The sequence below is a fragment of the Suillus subalutaceus genome (assembly GCF_016647625.1).
Source record: "Suillus subalutaceus strain FC151 chromosome Unknown DFJ58scaffold_20, whole genome shotgun sequence".
Classification (NCBI taxonomy): Eukaryota; Fungi; Basidiomycota; class Agaricomycetes; order Boletales; family Suillaceae; genus Suillus; species Suillus subalutaceus.
In genome coordinates this window covers 221,833-240,035 of record NW_024540269.1, presented here as the reverse complement: position 1 = coordinate 240,035, position 18,203 = coordinate 221,833, and the positions used below count along the sequence as shown (strand labels likewise).

General features: G+C 46.8%; 8 protein-coding genes across 8 annotated transcripts; 5 read left to right on the top strand and 3 right to left on the bottom strand.

The window, feature by feature from the left end:
- The first annotated feature begins 1,898 nt into the window (after positions 1 to 1,898).
- DFJ58DRAFT_771918 (uncharacterized protein) lies at positions 1,899 to 3,466 on the top strand. The gene is made up of 6 exons (XM_041389183.1): positions 1,899 to 2,494; positions 2,551 to 2,626; positions 2,713 to 2,810; positions 2,867 to 2,891; positions 2,937 to 3,153; positions 3,207 to 3,466. Exons 1-6 carry the CDS (start codon positions 2,048 to 2,050, stop codon positions 3,232 to 3,234), a joined length of 891 nt encoding a protein of 296 aa, XP_041247316.1. The 5' UTR covers positions 1,899 to 2,047; the 3' UTR covers positions 3,235 to 3,466.
- A 245-nt stretch (positions 3,467 to 3,711) lies between these two features.
- On the top strand, positions 3,712 to 5,062 carry DFJ58DRAFT_771914 (histone-fold-containing protein). Its single transcript, XM_041389182.1, has 5 exons — positions 3,712 to 3,730; positions 3,801 to 3,902; positions 3,960 to 4,032; positions 4,130 to 4,223; positions 4,276 to 5,062. Exons 2-5 carry the CDS (start codon positions 3,831 to 3,833, stop codon positions 4,640 to 4,642), a joined length of 606 nt encoding a protein of 201 aa, XP_041247315.1. The 5' UTR covers positions 3,712 to 3,730; positions 3,801 to 3,830; the 3' UTR covers positions 4,643 to 5,062.
- Positions 4,705 to 5,891, bottom strand: DFJ58DRAFT_186333 (Sld5-domain-containing protein). The gene is made up of 6 exons (XM_041379105.1): positions 5,548 to 5,891; positions 5,349 to 5,483; positions 5,213 to 5,295; positions 5,058 to 5,161; positions 4,933 to 5,005; positions 4,705 to 4,882 (listed from the first exon to the last, which is right to left on the bottom strand). Exons 1-6 carry the CDS (start codon positions 5,818 to 5,820, stop codon positions 4,786 to 4,788), a joined length of 765 nt encoding a protein of 254 aa, XP_041247314.1. The 5' UTR covers positions 5,821 to 5,891; the 3' UTR covers positions 4,705 to 4,785.
- Positions 5,892 to 5,906: 15 nt separating this feature from the next.
- DFJ58DRAFT_771907 (cytochrome b5-like heme/steroid binding domain-containing protein) lies at positions 5,907 to 6,907 on the bottom strand. The gene is made up of 5 exons (XM_041389181.1): positions 6,532 to 6,907; positions 6,407 to 6,475; positions 6,293 to 6,353; positions 6,223 to 6,236; positions 5,907 to 6,167 (listed from the first exon to the last, which is right to left on the bottom strand). The coding sequence occupies exons 1-5, from the start codon at positions 6,821 to 6,823 to the stop codon at positions 6,100 to 6,102; spliced, it is 504 nt and encodes a 167-aa protein (XP_041247313.1). The 5' UTR covers positions 6,824 to 6,907; the 3' UTR covers positions 5,907 to 6,099.
- Positions 6,908 to 8,171: 1,264 nt separating this feature from the next.
- On the top strand, positions 8,172 to 8,954 carry DFJ58DRAFT_771900 (uncharacterized protein). The gene is made up of 3 exons (XM_041389180.1): positions 8,172 to 8,382; positions 8,447 to 8,539; positions 8,592 to 8,954. Exons 2-3 carry the CDS (start codon positions 8,457 to 8,459, stop codon positions 8,782 to 8,784), a joined length of 276 nt encoding a protein of 91 aa, XP_041247312.1. The 5' UTR covers positions 8,172 to 8,382; positions 8,447 to 8,456; the 3' UTR covers positions 8,785 to 8,954.
- A 2,384-nt stretch (positions 8,955 to 11,338) lies between these two features.
- On the top strand, positions 11,339 to 13,320 carry DFJ58DRAFT_866208 (major facilitator superfamily domain-containing protein; the record flags this gene model as incomplete). The annotated part of the gene is made up of 9 exons (XM_041394181.1): positions 11,339 to 11,584; positions 11,636 to 11,666; positions 11,716 to 11,823; positions 11,875 to 11,988; positions 12,045 to 12,248; positions 12,300 to 12,450; positions 12,501 to 12,650; positions 12,709 to 12,927; positions 13,110 to 13,320. The coding sequence occupies 9 exons, from the start codon at positions 11,339 to 11,341 to the stop codon at positions 13,318 to 13,320; spliced, it is 1,434 nt and encodes a 477-aa protein (XP_041247311.1).
- Positions 13,321 to 13,739: 419 nt separating this feature from the next.
- DFJ58DRAFT_771897 (DnaJ-domain-containing protein) lies at positions 13,740 to 15,631 on the top strand. The gene is made up of 7 exons (XM_041389179.1): positions 13,740 to 14,164; positions 14,219 to 14,607; positions 14,661 to 14,695; positions 14,743 to 14,850; positions 14,902 to 15,060; positions 15,108 to 15,252; positions 15,303 to 15,631. The coding sequence occupies exons 1-7, from the start codon at positions 13,783 to 13,785 to the stop codon at positions 15,525 to 15,527; spliced, it is 1,443 nt and encodes a 480-aa protein (XP_041247310.1). The 5' UTR covers positions 13,740 to 13,782; the 3' UTR covers positions 15,528 to 15,631.
- On the bottom strand, positions 15,632 to 17,446 carry DFJ58DRAFT_771895 (tRNA synthetases class I-domain-containing protein). Its single transcript, XM_041389178.1, has 6 exons — positions 17,147 to 17,446; positions 17,070 to 17,090; positions 16,937 to 17,017; positions 16,537 to 16,877; positions 15,869 to 16,480; positions 15,632 to 15,820 (listed from the first exon to the last, which is right to left on the bottom strand). The coding sequence occupies exons 1-6, from the start codon at positions 17,268 to 17,270 to the stop codon at positions 15,689 to 15,691; spliced, it is 1,311 nt and encodes a 436-aa protein (XP_041247309.1). The 5' UTR covers positions 17,271 to 17,446; the 3' UTR covers positions 15,632 to 15,688.
- Between the last annotated feature and the right edge of the window lie 757 nt (positions 17,447 to 18,203).

Below are 18,203 nucleotides of genomic sequence, written 5' to 3'. Positions count from 1 at the left end.
ATACCTGTGCTTGTTTCGGCATTCACGCGCACTGCAAGGTGGTATAGTTAGTCTTCAGCAGGCGAGTAGAAGAAAGGCAGTCACTTCTTTACGTGGCCACGGGATCCAAGTCCTAGTTACGGCTTAATAGTATGGTAAATATATTTTCCAATGACAGCCAATACTAAGAGCTACTAAGTCATCATGATATTCTTTCTCTCGCTAAGGTCGTCGTTCTGTAGATAACTACAAGGCGGCCGACCACATTAAATTTGTTTGAGTTTCGCATCTCGTCTCCGCGCTCCAACGAGCTCAAGGATCAACCGACTGGGAGATGCCCGACTGTGTTGGCAGAAACCTTTAACTTCTGTTAAAAGAGAAGGGGCACGCAATTGTGAGTAGAAATGAGTAGTTGGATTAGCGTTCTGCAGGTAAACCGAACAGAATGGAGATAGCCTTCGGTCATCGGGCACCACTACCTACTGCCACAAACTTACTGCAACAACTCAGAGCATTGTGTTCAGTTCGAGTACCGGGAGTGAGAAGCGTTTCGTCCACTTACTTATCCCGACCACGACCACATAGCTGCGAAATAAATCATTGTTCACTGAAATCAGCGACCTCACCTCTAGTGGCATGGCAGGAACAGTACGTAGGTTCCTGATTTTGTGCGCTAAAACCGGGTACAACTCTTCTATTATCAGACAAAAAGGTCACCTGCTTCTCTTCAACGTACATGGCCTCGACCGTTTTGTGTCGAGAAAAACACAGCTATCTCCTTCAACGTCCAAAAAGGTTAAATGAGTCAAAGTTCTCGTAAGGATTGCTGCCATGACGTGGATTTTCGGTAACTTTCTAGCGGAGGCTACTCTTTGGGCTCCGAGTCTCCGACGAGATTCTGGGGGTCGATCGGTGAGCCTGTGAGTGCCCCCTGCATGCACTGAGGATTTTGGTCTGCATCATTTAGGCTGCACTGCTACCAGTCGAAGAACCATTATTAGAACAAGAGGATCAAATGAGGAGGACAAAGGCAAGTACCGAAGACCACGGCCCCGTGATAGGAGCTTTTGCTTACGAGGCTCAGGATAATGAAGTTGCCGCTGCCATGCCAATCGAAGCAACCTGGGTATATGGTACCAGATGGTACCGGAGCTAAAGGCTTTTCCTCTAGCGATACATGAGAATGACGACTCGTGTGGGGCCATCGGCTGCCAATAAATATTCGGTGAAGGATCACAGCGTGCGTAGAAACTTAGTTTCTAAGATAACCCGACTCAGCCTGGTGGGTGCAAAAGCACTCCTGCATCCGGTGTTCTTCGGTACCCAGAAATAACAAACGATAACAGAATGTCATTGGAGCAACGCTTAACGATAGCGTCTGAATGCTCCATGCACCATGGGAATTCGAAGCTGGAAATACTTATGTGCAAGATGTTCGTCGATCAGATAGTTCCAGTAGAATGTCCAAATACAATCAAACAATACTATTAATACTGGGACAAAGTCATTATTGACATGACACACCCATGATTTCCTAGACGACCCATCAAATTATCTTGACGAAGTCAGTCTCAGCGCCTGTGCAGTCAGCTGGTTGTGGCATGTGTGCCTGGCGTGGATAGACCTGTACTCAAACGCGTCGTGTAAAGACTTTTGGTTTAGGTGATCACGTGCCAAATAATAGAACATTCATTCTACATCAAGCGATCATTGATCAACCCCGTTGAACTATGAATTGGTAAAATCAAAATGAACTGTTATTCCCAAGTAGGGTTATTATCTGCACCTTGTGGTACTTCAAGAGAGCTTTCAATAGGACCCCAAGAAATTCCTGGCAATCATGACAGCCGGACCGCCGTGCCTTGTTTTAATAGACACAACAGCGGCCGTACCGAACAGTGGTGCTATACGCGGAATTAAAAACCCATCGCGATCATGTACTGCAGGGCTGAGGCGTGGGTTCTCGGCCCTATTCAATTCTTGGTATAAAGCTTTCCAACTGGAGTTTCGGTGAACAACCTTACCACCAGGTCGCCCGACCTTTCGACATCCGCGTCGTGGAAGCACCATGGATCCCGACCACAACTCACCTCCTATCCCCACTGGAGTAACTGGACAGTCCTCCCAGTCTCAGGGACAGCCTTCTCAACCCGAAGTCCAGGGGCCAGGCTCGCCGTTCGTGGAACCCGAACATGTAGACAGAGGAGATCGTCCGCAGAGCCAGTCGCTGGCAACTGAGGAGCCCCTCCCTGGTGGTTCAGAGGGAGATCATCCGCAGGGTCGGTCGGTGACTGAGAAGCCCCTCCTTGACAGTTCAGAGGGACATTCACCAGCTCGTGATCGCATTGATCGACATCCAGAATTTGAGCCTACCCAACCTCCTCCGGTTGCAAGAAATTTCCTGAGGGACGGAAACCTCATGCGTGGACCGTCGCGTCGTTCAGTTATGGGCCATACCCGCTCCAATGCATCTGGCATAGGCTGGATAGTGCCCGAAGTTGATGAGAAACCTCACGTTTGTGTTGTTTGACACCTTTGCGCTAGCATTTAATCCTGATCCTGACCTTGCAGCGGCGTACAATCGGAGAGCGACTCGACCCAACTATTGCTAATGCGGTGAAGGAGAGGGCGCAATACGCCTCAAAAGGTTAGTTGAAAAGTTCAATTCGGTATCCTAGCATGGAAGGTCTCTTTGTTTCTGGCAAATTCCTGACAATGTTCCTTTCTTTGAAGCACGAATGACAGGCCTTGCGTTGAACATTGCCATAGGCATGCAAGTTATCCTTGGGGCACTCACTACTGGTATTTCGGCAGCCACTTCGGGTAGGCAGGTTAGTTCAAAGAAGTCCATGGGGGTTCATGACAAACTGACCAGCCACTGAATTAGACTTCGATTGGTATATCCATTCTTGGTGTGTATTACGTCTTTCAAATTACCTGAAATTTAAGACGGTTAGGCGGCATGACGACAATGGTCGCTTCCTATCTCGCCCGTGCACGGGGATCAAACGAACCAGAACTATCCATAACTCGCGTTAAGGACCTAGATCATTTCTTGAGAGATTGCTTAGCTTTTAAGATGGACTGCGGGCACGAGTATGGGACACCTGAGCTGGATGATCGGTTAGAGCATCTCAGAAAAAGATTTGAAGAACTTCTTGGAAATGCTGATGGGTAGGTCATGTTACGTTTGTGTTGCTCGGGCTGCGGCTAACGACATGTTTTAGGCAGCGAAAACTTTCCCCGCCGGTGTAAATGTGATTGTTTTAGGTTCCTACGACGCGCATTCTACGAAGTCCCCCTTACCATTCATTTTGTGTGATACATTTCCAAGTGATTATTACTTCACTTTGGCCGTTCTCTCATGACTCGGACACATACCACATTCCTCCACATATCACACCGTTGTAAGTTACCACTTGTTCGCTAATACACGTACTGTTCTTCTCGTATGCAATTTCCTATAAGTGCGAATAAGATACCAGACCACTGCATTTATGAGGCGAACGCCACATGAATGTTTGGTTTGATAAGAAGTAAAGAACTACATATAGTGTTGGAGCCTTGGCGCACTTTCCCTAATATTTCCTGATACTTACACGGGCCACTGTCTACTGAACATGTGGGGGGTAATGTCTTATTTTATCTCATCCTACCATGCGAACAATGGGAGTACTAGTATTTATTGAAGCATATCACAGCTTTGATTTTGATTACCCAAGGGCCAAGATGGCAAGATCACATTGACCAGGTGATTTTCCACTTTATGACGCGTTCAACGCACGTGATACTGACCGCTGTGCACGTGATCCCCTTTCCAGTCATAAAGACTTCAGACTTGACGGTGAACAATGAGCACATCCCCACAGTTTGTCAAAATATCCAAGATGAAGACCAAAAACAAACAGACAAAGTTCCCCGTTGTGAGCTCCTGCGACAAAGTGCTCCTCTAACGGGTCGTAGCTCATGTCCGATGACAGGCACGAATCAAGAAGATTATGCAGAAAGATGAGGAAGTTGGCAAGGTTGCGCAAGCTACGCCAGTGGTCATTTGTACGTCTCTATACACTGATTTATCCCTTATCCTTATATCTCGTGAACGTGTTTGCGACGCTTCTGATATCAATGTTTGGCATCCTTGGTGCGATAGCAAAAGCATTGGAGTTATTCCTGGCTATGATTGTGGACGAGGCGACTAAAGTCACGGTTGAACGGGGAGCAAAGAAGGTTGAAGCTTATCACCTGTGCGTTCATTGCTACCTTGTCCGCGATCTTGTGGTGAATATATATGCACAGAAAGCATGCGATCGAAACAACAGAAATGTTGGATTTCTTGAAGGAAATTGTTGAATCTGTACCTGACCCTTCGGCGGGTGGCACCATCGACTTGCAAGCTGAGGCGGCAGAGAATGCGAAGCGAAAGAGGAGCAAAGCGAAGAAAAATGGGGCGGCACCTGGAGAGGCCCCAAAGAGACGGCGGAAAAAGAAAGAGGAGGAGGCTGACATGGAGGGTGTGCCAGAAGAGACGATGGGAGAAGCAAAATCTGAGGAAGGAGACCCTCGAATGGAAGACGATGATGATGCATATGAAGAGTCGTCGTCTCGTCCCCGGCAACGACGAAATGATGATGACGAGGATGACATGCCATACGTACCACGATAACAAAATTTGCATGGTGTAGGGTTGGTGCCAGGAGTGTAAAGCGTGCGCTATAACTGCTTCGTGATATTTATCATTCTTATCATATCCCATATCCCTTCGTCCATCATATCTGACCAGTTGTACTGTACAGCATAATCTAGGACCTACACAAGTTCTACCTCGCCTCGAGCAATCAGTTGCTCCACCACCGAATACGGGGTTAAAGATATATGCCCCTTCCGCATATCTAATGCGGTCCCACTGTAGATCTGATTAGAGAAATCAACATCGGTCGATATTCAGCAACATACTCTGGCAGCCGCACTGGGGGACAATCTTGTCGAGCAAGCACAAAGACTGCACGAGCCTTGTCTGGTTCAGTAACTAGATACGATCATAAGTACCACTCTTCCCAATAAAATACTGACTTCCGTACCCATGGAAGGTACAAAAGGAGGTTGATCATCAAGAGTCTGCTGGGTCTCTGGCAAACTCTGCAGAACTGAATGGTAGAAATGTTGATCGGTCAAACGGGCAAACCTGGGGACATGGTTAACCCCCATGCTACTTCTCGCAAGGTTCACAACATACCGACGCGCGTGCTCGACTTCGCTTTCTGAGAGCCGCTGCTGGACTTCAGGATTGGTCATGATATACCGAGCAAACTTCTCGATCTGTAAGACATAATGTAGTATCTGAAAAAATGGAGTAGAAAGGAGGAAATGACCTTGAATAGACGGGTGCGGAGGTATGACCTCACTATAAATTTGACTCGTTCTACCTCCGTCTGAACGAGCATAATCCGAAAGTGCTCCTCCTCAGAGGACGTGGGGTCTGTGCGAAGGAGTTGCACAGTCTCAGACTGCAAGTCATCGAGTTAGATTTGTCTGCCGGGTCATTCTAAGGTCACGACATGGCTCACCAACCTGACTCCTGATATGGTCAAGCAGTCCCGCCAATAACTCTCCTTCATTTGGGAGGATGTCAGGCGAGTGCCGCTCGTTCATCCAATGTCTTATAAGTTGCTGTAGTGGTGTTTCTTCCTCTTCCTCGAGCATGAAGGGAGGTGCGTCTGGTATTTCTGCACCGTCGTCATCTCGTGGGGCTTGTCGAAGTCGCTCCTGAAAGGTATTATTATTATTAGCAGCACGGCCAGGTCGGTCGAGGTTTGTGAAAAAGTCGTCGTCGTCGATGTCCATGAATCAGGTATTACTAGATCTTGGTTCTGCAAGAGTCGCTAACCGCGTCGTTCGCGATCAATAAAGGTTAACACAAGTCAGATCGCGTTTCGGAAATGTCATCATCAAATTCTATACATATATGTAACACACATAACCTCGACACTATGGTACATGGATATGTATTGTGCAGAATCACGAAAGCGGGAAATGACACGGACTCGTCGAGACTGCAAGCACATAATCTGGTTTATCAATGGATTACACACGAGAGTTATCCACGACACGATACAAATTCAATCACGCAGCATCATTCTCAACAAGCTTTCCGCAAATGATATATTTATTCGAGAAGTGGTCAATCCATCCTGTGTATCTCAATATGAGTGATTATTGCTCTTCAAGCGACTAATTTGACCTCACCTCTCATGTTCTCGCTAAGCAATTGTCAATCCTATAAGCAATGTAAAGATGGAAGCAAATAATTTCTTACATTTCATCTGGTCGGAGATCCTGGAGCTTGTCAAGAGGTTGGTCAACCGCTGTTAACATGTCTGACGGCATTTGAATTAGATGTTGTGTAAGGAACGTCCAGTGGTTCACCCACCCATATCAAAGGACTGCTTGGCCATACCACGAGATGCATCACGACCAGCAAAATTGCCATACATGCCATCTATATCATAGTGTGAGTCGGTCCTTAGGATGAATTGACGAGGCAAGCAAGTGTACCTGGCCCATAAAAGTTCCTCCCCGCTGTTACGTCGAATACGATGCTGTTGATGGCGAGCAAAATTCTACCTCCGTCCTTGCCACTGAATGGTTCCAGTGTCTTCGGGGTATATGTCTTGAACAACACAGTGGGAGGGTGTTCCTTAGGCATCCATGAATAACCATGCTTGAATTCGCTGGGGACTGTTTTAGGTATGGATGTGGAAGGGAAAACGATCTTCTGCACAGAGTAGAGAATGTAAATGAGGAGAGCCGTATTGACGGGGGTACTGAAGTCAAGAGTGTATGCCATAACGATGTTACGTCGACGTCGGTGGTGGTTCAGTGCAATAACAATGGGCGGCGGCGGACAAACCCGCTCGGCGCTTGAAGTTACTAATACTACAACTGAGCCTCGACCGTGACGTGGCTTGTCTAGATACGGTCCCACCAACTGGCACTGAATAAATTTCGAATCCTGACTCTTGGCCATCAATGCGGCTGGACCTTCGATGGAACAACTGACTTATTGATCTAGTACCCAGGGGCATCGTACTATCATGATGTAGTGAAGTTGCATATTAACTGAAGTCCAGGCTGTCAGGACCCAGGACGATCACCTCATAACATTAGTGCCCACTGCTGCCCAGGCCCCTTACCTTTGTGGGTTGTGTGTGGGGCCCGCAACCTTGGTGGGATAGTGGATTGCCTGAACAGCGAAACAATCATGGCAAAATGTTGTCGTCTCCTGATTAACGAACGGTACATCAGTGCGTGCAATAATGGACTCCAAATGTCCCATTGAATATGTGTTCAGATCGACGAAGATGACCACGATGGGTGCCGGTGAGTTGTATATGCATATCTTTCAACATCTGATCTATGGGCTTTATAATTGCAGCATCGATATTTCGCACTTCGTTTGACCAGCGCGACAACAAGCTGTCGTACCGGCGAAACCTGCAGCAACACCAATTGTTCAACAGCAGTTTGGGACCAACCTGGTTGGTGGTGCCATTTGACATCTTTTATTTTCTAATCACCCTACCTCCTAGGATGGTCTTATATTAATTGATTAACTTCACATACCCGCGGATTGGATCATTTTCGGATGTGACACGAGTTCAGTCACATCTAACCCTTACAAACACTATCGACGCTCGCCAAAGGTGCTGATAGTAGAGGCTGTCTCCAATGGAGACGAATGTGAACATTTATCAAACTCACCGCATTTAACTGATGCGATCTCGATATGAACTTGCCATAACGCCCCGGCCTAGATGAATTAATTGGCACAGGACTAATACTTCCGCAAAGGAGTGTGGACAAACCACGATTTGACTTGTTCCTGGCCAGTAAGTACGTCTTATGATCACCCATGAACATAACCATTTCTAATAATGCCTTTATTTTTGTTCAGCCGAGAATGCTGTATCCATGATACCATGCAATACATTTTAAGGGCCAACCTGGCACATATCGTTATAATGGGTATTATAAGGCATCTGTGACTTAGGGCCCCTTTTGACGGCCTTACGTTGAATGTAGCCCGCCCCGGCACCAAATTGTAGTCTTGTAAAGGCACTTTGAAGGCGTTGACTAAACCTGTAATCCGGCAGCATTATAAGGACCCTTTGGTTTTTTCCGACATTATTTCTTCTCGGGACCCAAGGTGTTTTTAAAAGTATAATATTGACGTCTACGGTCTACTAGCATCGCTGATCCGGAAACAGAATCTTGCGGCTGCATGCCGCCATGAGTTTACGAAGCTGGAGAACTCCTAATTATGACGTATTCACTACTCGTCGTCGCTGGTGGACACCAACCGGGACGGACTTGGCTTCATGCACGATGAACGCGTCGACATATTGCGTGAGTGTTTTAGATCCAAGCCGCATTGTCCGGTGCAAACGCTTTGTGCTGACCATTTCAGCAGCTCATACTTGATGGGACGATCGCAATCTAGGTGTCGAAATTGGTCTGTCGGATTTTTATTCTGGATCACCTCCTTCTGTGCATCACTACAATGGTAATTCGTTGCTACGAGAAATCAGTCGCTGCGTAGTTTGACGATGTCTCAGGTCACATTATCCGACAACTGCCTTTTTCACGCGGGCCGTTTTCGATTATTTACAAGAAACTGTAGTGCGTGCCGATGAGCATCAAACGACAATCGGCGGGAATGCGCCATGTGCCCCTCCGCGTTTCAGGCATCAGCATTCAGTCGATCATTACCACATGTTCTTATCGCTCTCGTCCTCGCAAACGATTTGACTAATGGAACTGTAACCCTGGCGTATGTTATTCTCATCAGATGAAATCATTCATCTCAGTTGATCTGCTGATCCGTAAACCCGCACCGCACATACATACATACGATAGACAAGCGGGAGTAAGCCCCCCGCGAACAGGGCTATGTCCGACATAGGGTCTTCGACCCTAAAAGGACAATAAATTTGATTCAAAAAAAAAAACCTGCACCGTCAATCTCGCCACGTTCGTAAATACATCGGATCCAATTTCCTGGACCAGTGGTATTTCTGACTCGATCGGCTGTCAGCACACTCGTGTTGCTCCTATCGCCTGCAAGCTCATTACGCTAGATCCAGTTAGAAATTATCTCCTGGTATGTACACGACAATGCGAGGCTTTCTGAAGTCGCCTAACGACTGATGGCTCGAGCTCAAGACTTTGATACACTTAACATACGCTTCTCTAGATGAAATGAAGAAAATTTGTTAATGATAGCTCGTTGCGCGAAGGTACAACGTGTTGATCCATTGTCAGTCTATCAGGACATTCTGGCCTCGATGGTGTTTCTGAGTCCTGACATCCTCACGCCGAAAGTTACAGTTCAAGGGTTCTGTTATATCTGGAATACGTTTCGAATTACCGAGTAATTCAGCTTTGCAGGGCCGAGACAATCCGAAGACGTCAGGCTGAATGAAACCTTAATGCATAACGTTTTATCTAAAACAAAGACGCGGGCCGATAGCATACTACTCTCATTACGTTTATAAATTTCAGTCATCAAGTCCCATATCTGCACCTCCGTCTCGCAAGTTTCTCGTGACCCGTATGAACCATGGAGCTGCCGGCTCCAATCCACATACATCCGGCTTCTCTCACTGTATCTTAACGCTGGAATGCCCGTGTCCTGCGGCAGTACTTACTTCGAAGAGAACTCTTTACACAGTCGGTTTTTGTACGTTTGAGGGAATGAGTGCGAGTAAGGATAGAGAATCGTTTTCCGATCACCGTTGGTATTCCGGTGACGTTGTTTTATCACCTGCAGGGCATGTTGAGGGAAAGCGGGTACCCCTGTTGTGTTTCACCGATATTAGTCCGACCTAAAGATCGAATCTCAATCCTACTTCCATGAGTGACCTTGCATGCAGCATTTCGAATCGAAACCTGCAGTTCCTTGGCAGTTCCTAATCAGAATCGAATCTCTTCCACCAATCAGAGAGCTCGATCCCTCAAACGTCCGCGTCAAGCTTCAAGCGTCAACGTAAAAGTCAGTTCGAGCAGATAGACAAGATACCTGCCTAAGACATGCAACCTCATGCAACCTAATTTCTGAATCATAGCCAGCGCTTGCTGACTCGTTAGCATCAGAGATGGAAAATGTGTTGTCACTACGCACGAAGTGTCACTCTGTCGGAAATTTCATTTCTGGGTTGCAACCGTGCTATATACCGGAAAATTGGAAATAACCGTCCGCACCGTCCTGTCCGTCCCACCCTAAATTTGGTCATCCGGGACGCCTTGGCATTTCTCCGAAATCTCGTCTCCGTCGTAATTTCCATATATGTGGATTTTGGGGCCGATTGCGCATCACATTCACACCTTGCTCGTTACTCGAACCTCGACTTACCACACAGTGTTGCTGTTATCCTTGAATACATTGAGTGCGTTACTCAGACTAATATGTGTGAAACTGTCATCAAAGCATGACCAGAAAAAGATTCTATATACAGCACGGAACACCTACGGATGTGCGAGACGGTGCTCAAACCACGATAATGAAATCTAAGGCTAAGACATGACACGTAATAATGATTATTGATTACCAATTATATCCGGTCATATCAACTTCGGGTTGATTTCCTGATGTCACATCGTTCTCATTCCGACCATGGCAGGGTCCCATGATATCGCCACGAATTGGATCCATAATGCGAATGTCACCGATATCAAAGAGTAAGTGTTTTACTTTATAGTTTTCATCAAAACAGATCAGACCTGACCGGAATATTTATGCTTTGACAGATCCACATTGTGTTGACATAAATTTTACATGTTGTTGAACACTCTTGCAAGTTGCTGTCCTAGCCATCTGTCCGGAGAGTCTGGATTGTAAATTGTGATGTGCTGCACAATGCAGCAGCCTTCCTTTAATCTGAGAGGTATTAGGTGATTCTCATATCGCCTCCGTCCGACTCTCATTCACCGCGAGTGACACAATTGCCCCTGTTAACAATACCGTGCAGGGAGCTTGGAATGGGCATACGGATAACCAAGCAAATGGAGAAAATCTCAATTGAGTTAAGCTCCTTTGAGTTAATTTTACTCTAAGGGATGACAATGCTTTAACAAACCTTCGAAGGAATTCGACGGGAATGACACATCCAGAATCTCTGCACATAATCGAGATCTTCACTGATGTTGAGATGCGTCATGTGTCTGATTCACATTGGTCATGGGGATACCTCTTATAATGTGAAGCTATCCATCCATTTCGACAGAGAACGTTTCCAACCTCCCCTTCAACTGGTCGCTCCTGAACTGACAAACCGCCATATCTTGTTTGTAGTTTTCGGGTGCGATGCTACCACTCCCGCCTCTCTCCCCGGCTGAAACGCTGGTTGATCATGGACCCAAGAAACTTTCTCTCGCTCGCAGACTAATTTTACTGGCTATGTTCTGTCTTGCCCAGTTTTTAGATTCTTTCAATAACTCAGCTCTCTTCTCCGCAATCCCTAGACTCGAGGTATCCATGGGTATGACTGAAAGTCAATCCACTTGGATTATCAGTGCATTCCAGTTGACCTTTGCATCTTTTCTGCTTATCGTGCGTGCTCATCCCATTGATTCTGACCTTGCACTTTGACGTATTGTTTAGAGCGGCCGCATTAGCGACGTATATAACCCAAGTTAGTTCTATGCCGTACCCGTTAAATAGTGACATTAATGGGCTCACAGAAAGTGTGTTCATTGGGGGTGTATCTGGTCTTGGTGTCATCTCACTGTGTGCTGGATTTGTTAATGACACCATTCTGGTCATCGTTCTTAGGGCGTTGAGTGGAATAGGTAAGCATTTTCGCTGGTGTGATGGTTTTGCTGACGAAGATCGCTCCTCAGCTTCTTCAATGACAATCCCCTCTGCCCTAATACTCCTGGTCAATGTATTCCCCGAACCGCTTGAACAAGCTCGGGCAATAGGGTTATTTGGTGGCTGTGGCAGCGTCGCTAACAGTGAGAATCATGCCTAGCTGATCATCCATGACTAGCTTCATGGTTCCCCTTCATAGTCCTCGGTCTCGTGATCAGTGCAATGTTTGTCGAATGGGCATCTTACCATTGGGTGTTTTGGTTTGTAGCCATTGTGGCTGTGCCAGTGGCTCTGGCATGTGTCTTCATCATACCGCCAGAAATTTCAAAGACCACAGACAATCTTGAACCTGCAGTAGCGAAATGGAAAAGTCTTGACTTAATCGCAGTAAGCATCCTAACTGGTATGAATTTCCAGCATGCTCCACTTCGACATCGCTCACAGGCTCTGATAGTTGCCTTAATTTTGTTCATCTTCGCTGTGACATCCGGCTCCACTGATGGCTGGCCATCTGCAATAGTGCTGGTCCCGCTGATCATATCAATTTTAATGGTGATTGGGTTTTTCTACTGGGAAACACTCATACCCGTGGACAAAGCTGCAATGTATGTTATCAGGGATGCTTGTACCGACCACCGGGCTGATCTTGTTACAGACCACCCCGAACATGGTTTTACCACAATTTTTCCATTCTTTTTGCCGTCGCGCTCTTACCATACCTTTGGTGGAGCACAGTGTTCACGATTTTTACCACCCTGTGGCAAAACGTATTTGAGTGGTCGGTCATATCATTGGCTGTACACATGTAAGGGCTTCAATATCATTCCATGCTGTCCATCATTAAGACTGTTTTTACTTACAAGGTTCCCGATTGGTATCATGGCCTTCGCTATGAGTTTCACCGGATTGCTTTCTCGCATCTTCAGTCCAAAATGGATTATTCTCACTGGTCTGTCCTTTTGCATGATCGCTACTGTATTGCTGGCACTTGGTGGGGGGGAGCCCCAGGATTATTGGTCATATATATTGCCAGCTTTTGCTCTAGGAAGCGCAGGGGCCATGCTGACGTATACACACACAAAGTAAGTTCAAATTATTGTGGTTTCATGACCACGTTTTAATTGCTGTAATCATAGCATTGCTATTTTTCAAGCCAGCACCTTCATCCATGGCCGGCACAGTTGGTGCCATCTTTAACGGCGCTCTTCAATTTGGATCAGCAATTGGCCTCGCTGGTGTCAGCTCGATAGAGACATCCGTGGAGGCCATCCGAGCATGGGGGCTCACATGAGTTTTATGGACGAGCCGCAACATTTTGGTTCCTCTTTGCACTTGTCTCTATTCAATTCATTTCAGTATCAATATTCTATGACCGCAGTACGGACCACACACCCCAACCAAAACACGGCAACCCCGTAAATCCTGCTCAACTGAGTACACACCTTGACCAAAAGCTTTCACAATGTGAACAGTGACCACGACGGTAGTAAACGAACAAGCTGATCTAGCGGATCTGCCGGTGTAGTTTCTTTCTTTGGATGACTGTTTCTTTAGACGACCGTTTCTGTTGATGACATATTTCTCTTCACTACTTCACGACTATACATACGACTGGCAGGGTACATAAATGTATTTTTCATTTCATGATTTGGGCTACCATTAGAGGTAGGGTAAACTTCATACAGTATTTTTTTGCTATATCCTTTACGCATCTGACCATGGGTATATCAGTAGACTGTATTGATTAAGAGACATACGATTGATGTACATCACAGATAGGATTTGACGCCGAACTTGAAAAGGGTTGGCCCCGGTTGGATGCTGCCATTGGATGAAAGCAGGTGACCAATTTCCTTTAAAGGCTAGTACTCGGTTACTACTTCCAGCCAGCCGACTCAGCTGCGTTCGACCCTTTCGCCAGTCTCTGAACGACGACAATGAGTTCTGCATATCCAATCCAGCAGTCACGACAGTATACCCCCCACATACGCTCTCAGTGCGAACACTGTAACGTTCAGGTTGAGTTTCCAGTGCCGTCTCCTACTCCGGCACAAGGCACATTATTGCGCGTTCGTTGCTTTAAGTGCCAATCAACCTATACACATGCGTTCTATCCTACACAGCTACCACCTGGCTACTCCACTACGTTGGGCTCAACGCCTCCACATAATCCGATAGGCTCTGGAAGTACTCCACCACTTTCAAATGCCAGGAAAGGTCGTAAGATTGGCACGCAGGAGAAACCTTTGGAAACAGGGTACTATGACCTTCTAGGTGTTCCCATAGATGCAAGCACAGATGATATCAAGAAATCGTACCGTACGTGTACCTTGATTGATGATGACAGATTTCTCACTTACCTGCTTTATCAAGGACGGCTTGCAATAAAGCATCATCCTGACAAGAATCGCGATGACCCACACGCGGAGGAAAGGTTTAAGGAGATTGCCATTGCTTATCAGACCCTATCAGACACAGAGCTCCGCAAGAAATATAACGAGTTTGGTCCCAAAGAGAGTCAGCCGGAAGGAGGTTTCGTCGACCCGGAGGAAATATTTGGGGCGATGTTCGGTGGAGAGAGGTTTGCGCCAATAATCGGCCAGATCAGTCTTGCAAAGGATATGAAAGCTGCCCTACAAGAGGTAGAAGAAAATGAGGGCGAAGACCACAAGGACGTGAAACGTGATGCAAAGGGCAAGGAGATCCTGAGTGAAGAAGAGAGAGCTCGAAAGGAGGAGAAAGAGAAGAAAGTGACAGCAGAGGTGCTCCCTTTCTGTTTCGTTCCACGAAAAAAATCTCACAACAGTGTTCTCAGAAAGCAGCAGCTCGTGCAGAGCGAGTCCAGAAACTGTAAGATTTCATAATTTGTGACTCTATGAGATTAACGACATTTGCAGCGTGGAGAACCTTGAGCGGAAACTCAGTATATTTACGGAGTCCGCAGCAGGTCCATACGACCCTGATGTTACAAATAGCTGGCGCACTATCTGCCAGCTTGAAGCGGAGTGCGTATATCGTGCACTTACACGTTGCACTCGCTGAGATCATCTTTCCAGGGATCTCAAGAAGGAGTCTTATGGTGTCGAGCTTTTGCAGGCCATAGGCTTCGTGTATGTCTCGAAAGCAAAGCATTATCTTGCTACGAATCAAACATTGTTTGGAGTCGGCGGCTGGTTCCACAACGTCCAAGGGAAATACCACGTATTCAGCGAAACGTAAGTACTGAGAACTGTTAATGCTGTCTTAGATTGACATCAGATAGTGTGTCAACACTGCGATCGGCGATCGAATTGAAAAGCGTCTTTGATCAAATTGCAGCAGCAGAGAAAGCTGGAAACCTTTCTCCGGAGGAGAAGAAGAAATTGGAAGAGCAGGCTGCTGAGAAAGGCATTCAGGCCCTTTTCAAGGTTCTTCATTTTCTATTCGAAGTCAATGACATGTTTGATGATATTGTCAGGGCACGAAACTTGAAATCGAGTCTGTATTGCGCGAAACTTGTGACCGCGTCCTCGAGGACCTGACAATATCCCGCCCTAAAGCCCAGATGCGGGCTGTTGCGATGCAGATTCTTGGAGAATCATACGTGGCCATTAGAAAGGACGTAGACGGACATCCAGACGAAAGCGAATACGTGAGGATCGACACAAAGAGCAGCCGAGAAAAAGACCGCCAACGTTCTTGATCTGCTGCCTCTACGTTCGTTTTGCTATACCAAACAATGCATCTTACCCATAACTTACTCGTTCCCACTCATATAATCACTCATCTCACTTTGTGCATGTCCATGTCAATTATACATTCCATGCGTCGTACATCTCATACTCATGGCTAATTAAAATCATCCTAGAGCTCGCCAGCAGCGCCCGGTTGAGTATTTTCACTGATAGGTAGCGGCGGTTCACTAGATTCGGCAGAGGCTTTGGTTACCTGAGCATTCTTGCCTTTTCCCGGCGGAGGCGGATGGTACACCTTTTCCTAGCATAAATGCTCAGCATGAGTATTGAGTCGAGAGAGACGACCAACCTTCTTCTTCTTAGGTTCCGTTTTTGCATTTGGATCTGGGTACGCCAACTTCTCTACTTCTTGCCACTCCGGAGACTCAGCAAAGGCCTTCCGAATCGGTGCCAACAAGCTATCAATCGCCTTGTTCACAGCTGTCTTGAGATCACTAGGGTGAACCTTCTTCGCTGAAAAATCTTCCTCCAGCTCCTGGTAGTCCTTGTAATGACTTGGGGGACCGCCGAATTTGCCCTCTCGTCTGATGGTAAACACCGTCCCCTCCGGTGCATCATCGTCTACAAACGGATTTTGGTCGCCAATAGCACCCTGGCCTTCTTCACTGTCTACACCTGTTTCTCCTTTCCGACGCTCGATGCGAAGCTGACTTATCGGTATGAGTACAGTTTTAATGAACGCGAGAAGTCCATTCTCTGTGATGTTGCCCTCCTCACAGAAAGCTTTCTTGATCTTGCGCTTGACAGCTTCGGGAGCGTCAAGGAAGTCTATCTTCGAATCAGGATCCGAAGATGACATCTTACCCCCCATGAGACCTGGAACCATGGGGTTCATGAGGTGGGCACGTTTGGCATAGCCTAATCGAGGAAGATAGAGTTCTGCGAACGTGAAAATTTTACGCTGCAGCCAGGAGACGTCAATCGGCGGTCCATTATCTGATTCGCAGATGCACGCACCTGATCGACCCCACCGAACTGAAAGTCAACACCGAGGTACTGCTCATCAAGAGCCTGCAAGCCAGGGTAAAGCAGGCCACTGATAAGTGGACTCTCGACTTGTTTTACGACCTCTGCGCCGGCCTTCTTCGCATCATGCTCTGTCACGGTTGCGCATAATCTGTAGTTGTCGAGGTTGTACTCGCGAGTAAGCTGGTAATCTGAGCCTTGAACAAATATTAATTTTGATGTGGGTATCCCTAATGAGGTGAAGACGGTGCGAAGGAGAAATTTGTAGTATTTTGTCCGGTGGGCGACAAGTTCTAAAGGAGCCTTTAGGTTGTCGAGGAAAGCGTGTACATCTATGGAGAATCTTGTTCAGCAACCATTGCTCGCATAAAGGGGGTATTGTTGGACGTACCAGCAAGTAGGATCTTAACCTCCACACCAGCTCTCAAGAAATCAGCGATCTTGGTTAACGCGACGAAGTAACCAATGTGTGCTATAGAGCATCTCAATTATCGGGTTTAGCCTGGCAAGCATGTTATACGTACGCCTTCCAGTCGGTGCAGTACCTGGTCAACGCATGGAGCGTCAGTTCAGGTAATCGATCGGAGATGAGCGGACGTACCCCAGTAAGCCTTTGGCGGTCTACCTTCTGCAAGAATGGCCTTGATCGAGTCGCCCCCTAAGACTTCTTGCAGCCTCCGCGTAATCAAGTCGTACTTTGCCTCCACGTCCAACGTCGACGGCATGCCTGTGATGTTGAGGGTATGAATGTGAATCGAACGTTAGTACAACTCGATGTGTAGTGACTGGGTCAGTCAGTGACTCGAAACATTCACTGCCGCTTTTACCTAATGGGAAAGCGATACCATTTCGAAGCAGCAGATAAGATCAAAAACGCTGATCAATGCCTGCGATAACGTGGTCCTCATTCACGCGCAGAAAAGTAGCAGGAATCATGGGTCGTCGAACCTTATTCATATATGCCTGTTTAACTGGGGAAATTTATGTCTCTTCTACATATACAGATCTACCTCGGAACATCAAGTCGATACCACGATAAAAGTCAAAATAAATATGTTCTCTGTAAGGTGCCCAACGAGAGTGGACCACTTGGGTCTTTTCCGTGCTACACATCACCGCCAGTTGATACGTCATGTACGGGCTCCTGGAAAGCAATCGTGCTCATGTCAGTTCCTGCGCCAGGGTCGGCTATGAGCTTGGCATCATAGCCTCGAACGCTGAGGATGAGGCATGGTCCCAGCACAGACATCTGAAGGGACACGGTAATCTGCAAGATGCCATAGTTACCACGGAGGAAAAGTCCTACAGAGATGATGAGTGGTCAGGCGTAGATGGTTCATAAATTGGCGTACCGACAACTTTGGAGATAGTGCGCCGAAATTAAAGCAAGACACAGCAGCATAGCTAGCGGTCGAGAACTTAAGCGGAAAAGTTAACCAAATTCAAGGTCACGAACTCACGCTGCAAAGTAGAATACGTGAGTTCGCATTAATACCATGAAACAGTCCCCCATGGTCCATCCCGTTAATGATCTTCGCAGTTCACGGAAATGTTTTACAACAATCCAGACTGCAGAACACAGCGCAAGGATCTCCCAAACGATGCCAAGTATCCAAATCTCGTCCAAGAGAAGGTGGTCGACTCCATTTTGAATGCAC

What these genes read in the sequence shown, in the direction of transcription:
- DFJ58DRAFT_771900 (XM_041389180.1), top strand. Translation starts at nt 8,457, where the DNA reads ATGGGACGATCGCAATCTAGGTGTCGAAATTGGTCTGTCGGATTTTTA. An exon ending in TTCTGTGCATCACTACAATG is followed by an intron (nt 8,540 to 8,591) that starts GTAATTCGTTGC and finishes ACGATGTCTCAG; the next exon opens with GTCACATTATCCGACAACTG.
- DFJ58DRAFT_771918 (XM_041389183.1), top strand. Translation starts at nt 2,048, where the DNA reads ATGGATCCCGACCACAACTCACCTCCTATCCCCACTGGAGTAACTGGA. An exon ending in GGCGCAATACGCCTCAAAAG is followed by an intron (nt 2,627 to 2,712) that starts GTTAGTTGAAAA and finishes CTTTCTTTGAAG; the next exon opens with CACGAATGACAGGCCTTGCG. An exon ending in GATTGGTATATCCATTCTTG is followed by an intron (nt 2,892 to 2,936) that starts GTGTGTATTACG and finishes TAAGACGGTTAG; the next exon opens with GCGGCATGACGACAATGGTC.
- DFJ58DRAFT_771895 (XM_041389178.1), bottom strand. Translation starts at nt 17,270, where the DNA reads ATGCCGTCGACGTTGGACGTGGAGGCAAAGTACGACTTGATTACGCGG. An exon ending in TACTGCACCGACTGGAAGGC is followed by an intron (nt 17,018 to 17,069) that starts GTACGTATAACA and finishes GATGCTCTATAG; the next exon opens with CACACATTGGTTACTTCGTC. An exon ending in AGTTCGGTGGGGTCGATCAG is followed by an intron (nt 16,481 to 16,536) that starts GTGCGTGCATCT and finishes TCCTGGCTGCAG; the next exon opens with CGTAAAATTTTCACGTTCGC.
- DFJ58DRAFT_771897 (XM_041389179.1), top strand. Translation starts at nt 13,783, where the DNA reads ATGAGTTCTGCATATCCAATCCAGCAGTCACGACAGTATACCCCCCAC. An exon ending in TGATATCAAGAAATCGTACC is followed by an intron (nt 14,165 to 14,218) that starts GTACGTGTACCT and finishes TGCTTTATCAAG; the next exon opens with GACGGCTTGCAATAAAGCAT. An exon ending in AGAAGAAAGTGACAGCAGAG is followed by an intron (nt 14,608 to 14,660) that starts GTGCTCCCTTTC and finishes CAGTGTTCTCAG; the next exon opens with AAAGCAGCAGCTCGTGCAGA.
- DFJ58DRAFT_771907 (XM_041389181.1), bottom strand. Translation starts at nt 6,823, where the DNA reads ATGGCATACACTCTTGACTTCAGTACCCCCGTCAATACGGCTCTCCTC. An exon ending in GAGGAACTTTTATGGGCCAG is followed by an intron (nt 6,476 to 6,531) that starts GTACACTTGCTT and finishes ACTATGATATAG; the next exon opens with ATGGCATGTATGGCAATTTT. An exon ending in CAAGCAGTCCTTTGATATGG is followed by an intron (nt 6,354 to 6,406) that starts GTGGGTGAACCA and finishes AAATGCCGTCAG; the next exon opens with ACATGTTAACAGCGGTTGAC.
- DFJ58DRAFT_186333 (XM_041379105.1), bottom strand. Translation starts at nt 5,820, where the DNA reads ATGGACATCGACGACGACGACTTTTTCACAAACCTCGACCGACCTGGC. An exon ending in TTGACCATATCAGGAGTCAG is followed by an intron (nt 5,484 to 5,547) that starts GTTGGTGAGCCA and finishes GATGACTTGCAG; the next exon opens with TCTGAGACTGTGCAACTCCT. An exon ending in CCCCCAGTGCGGCTGCCAGA is followed by an intron (nt 4,883 to 4,932) that starts GTATGTTGCTGA and finishes TCAGATCTACAG; the next exon opens with TGGGACCGCATTAGATATGC.
- DFJ58DRAFT_771914 (XM_041389182.1), top strand. Translation starts at nt 3,831, where the DNA reads ATGAGCACATCCCCACAGTTTGTCAAAATATCCAAGATGAAGACCAAA. An exon ending in AACAGACAAAGTTCCCCGTT is followed by an intron (nt 3,903 to 3,959) that starts GTGAGCTCCTGC and finishes GTCCGATGACAG; the next exon opens with GCACGAATCAAGAAGATTAT. An exon ending in AGCTACGCCAGTGGTCATTT is followed by an intron (nt 4,033 to 4,129) that starts GTACGTCTCTAT and finishes TTGGTGCGATAG; the next exon opens with CAAAAGCATTGGAGTTATTC.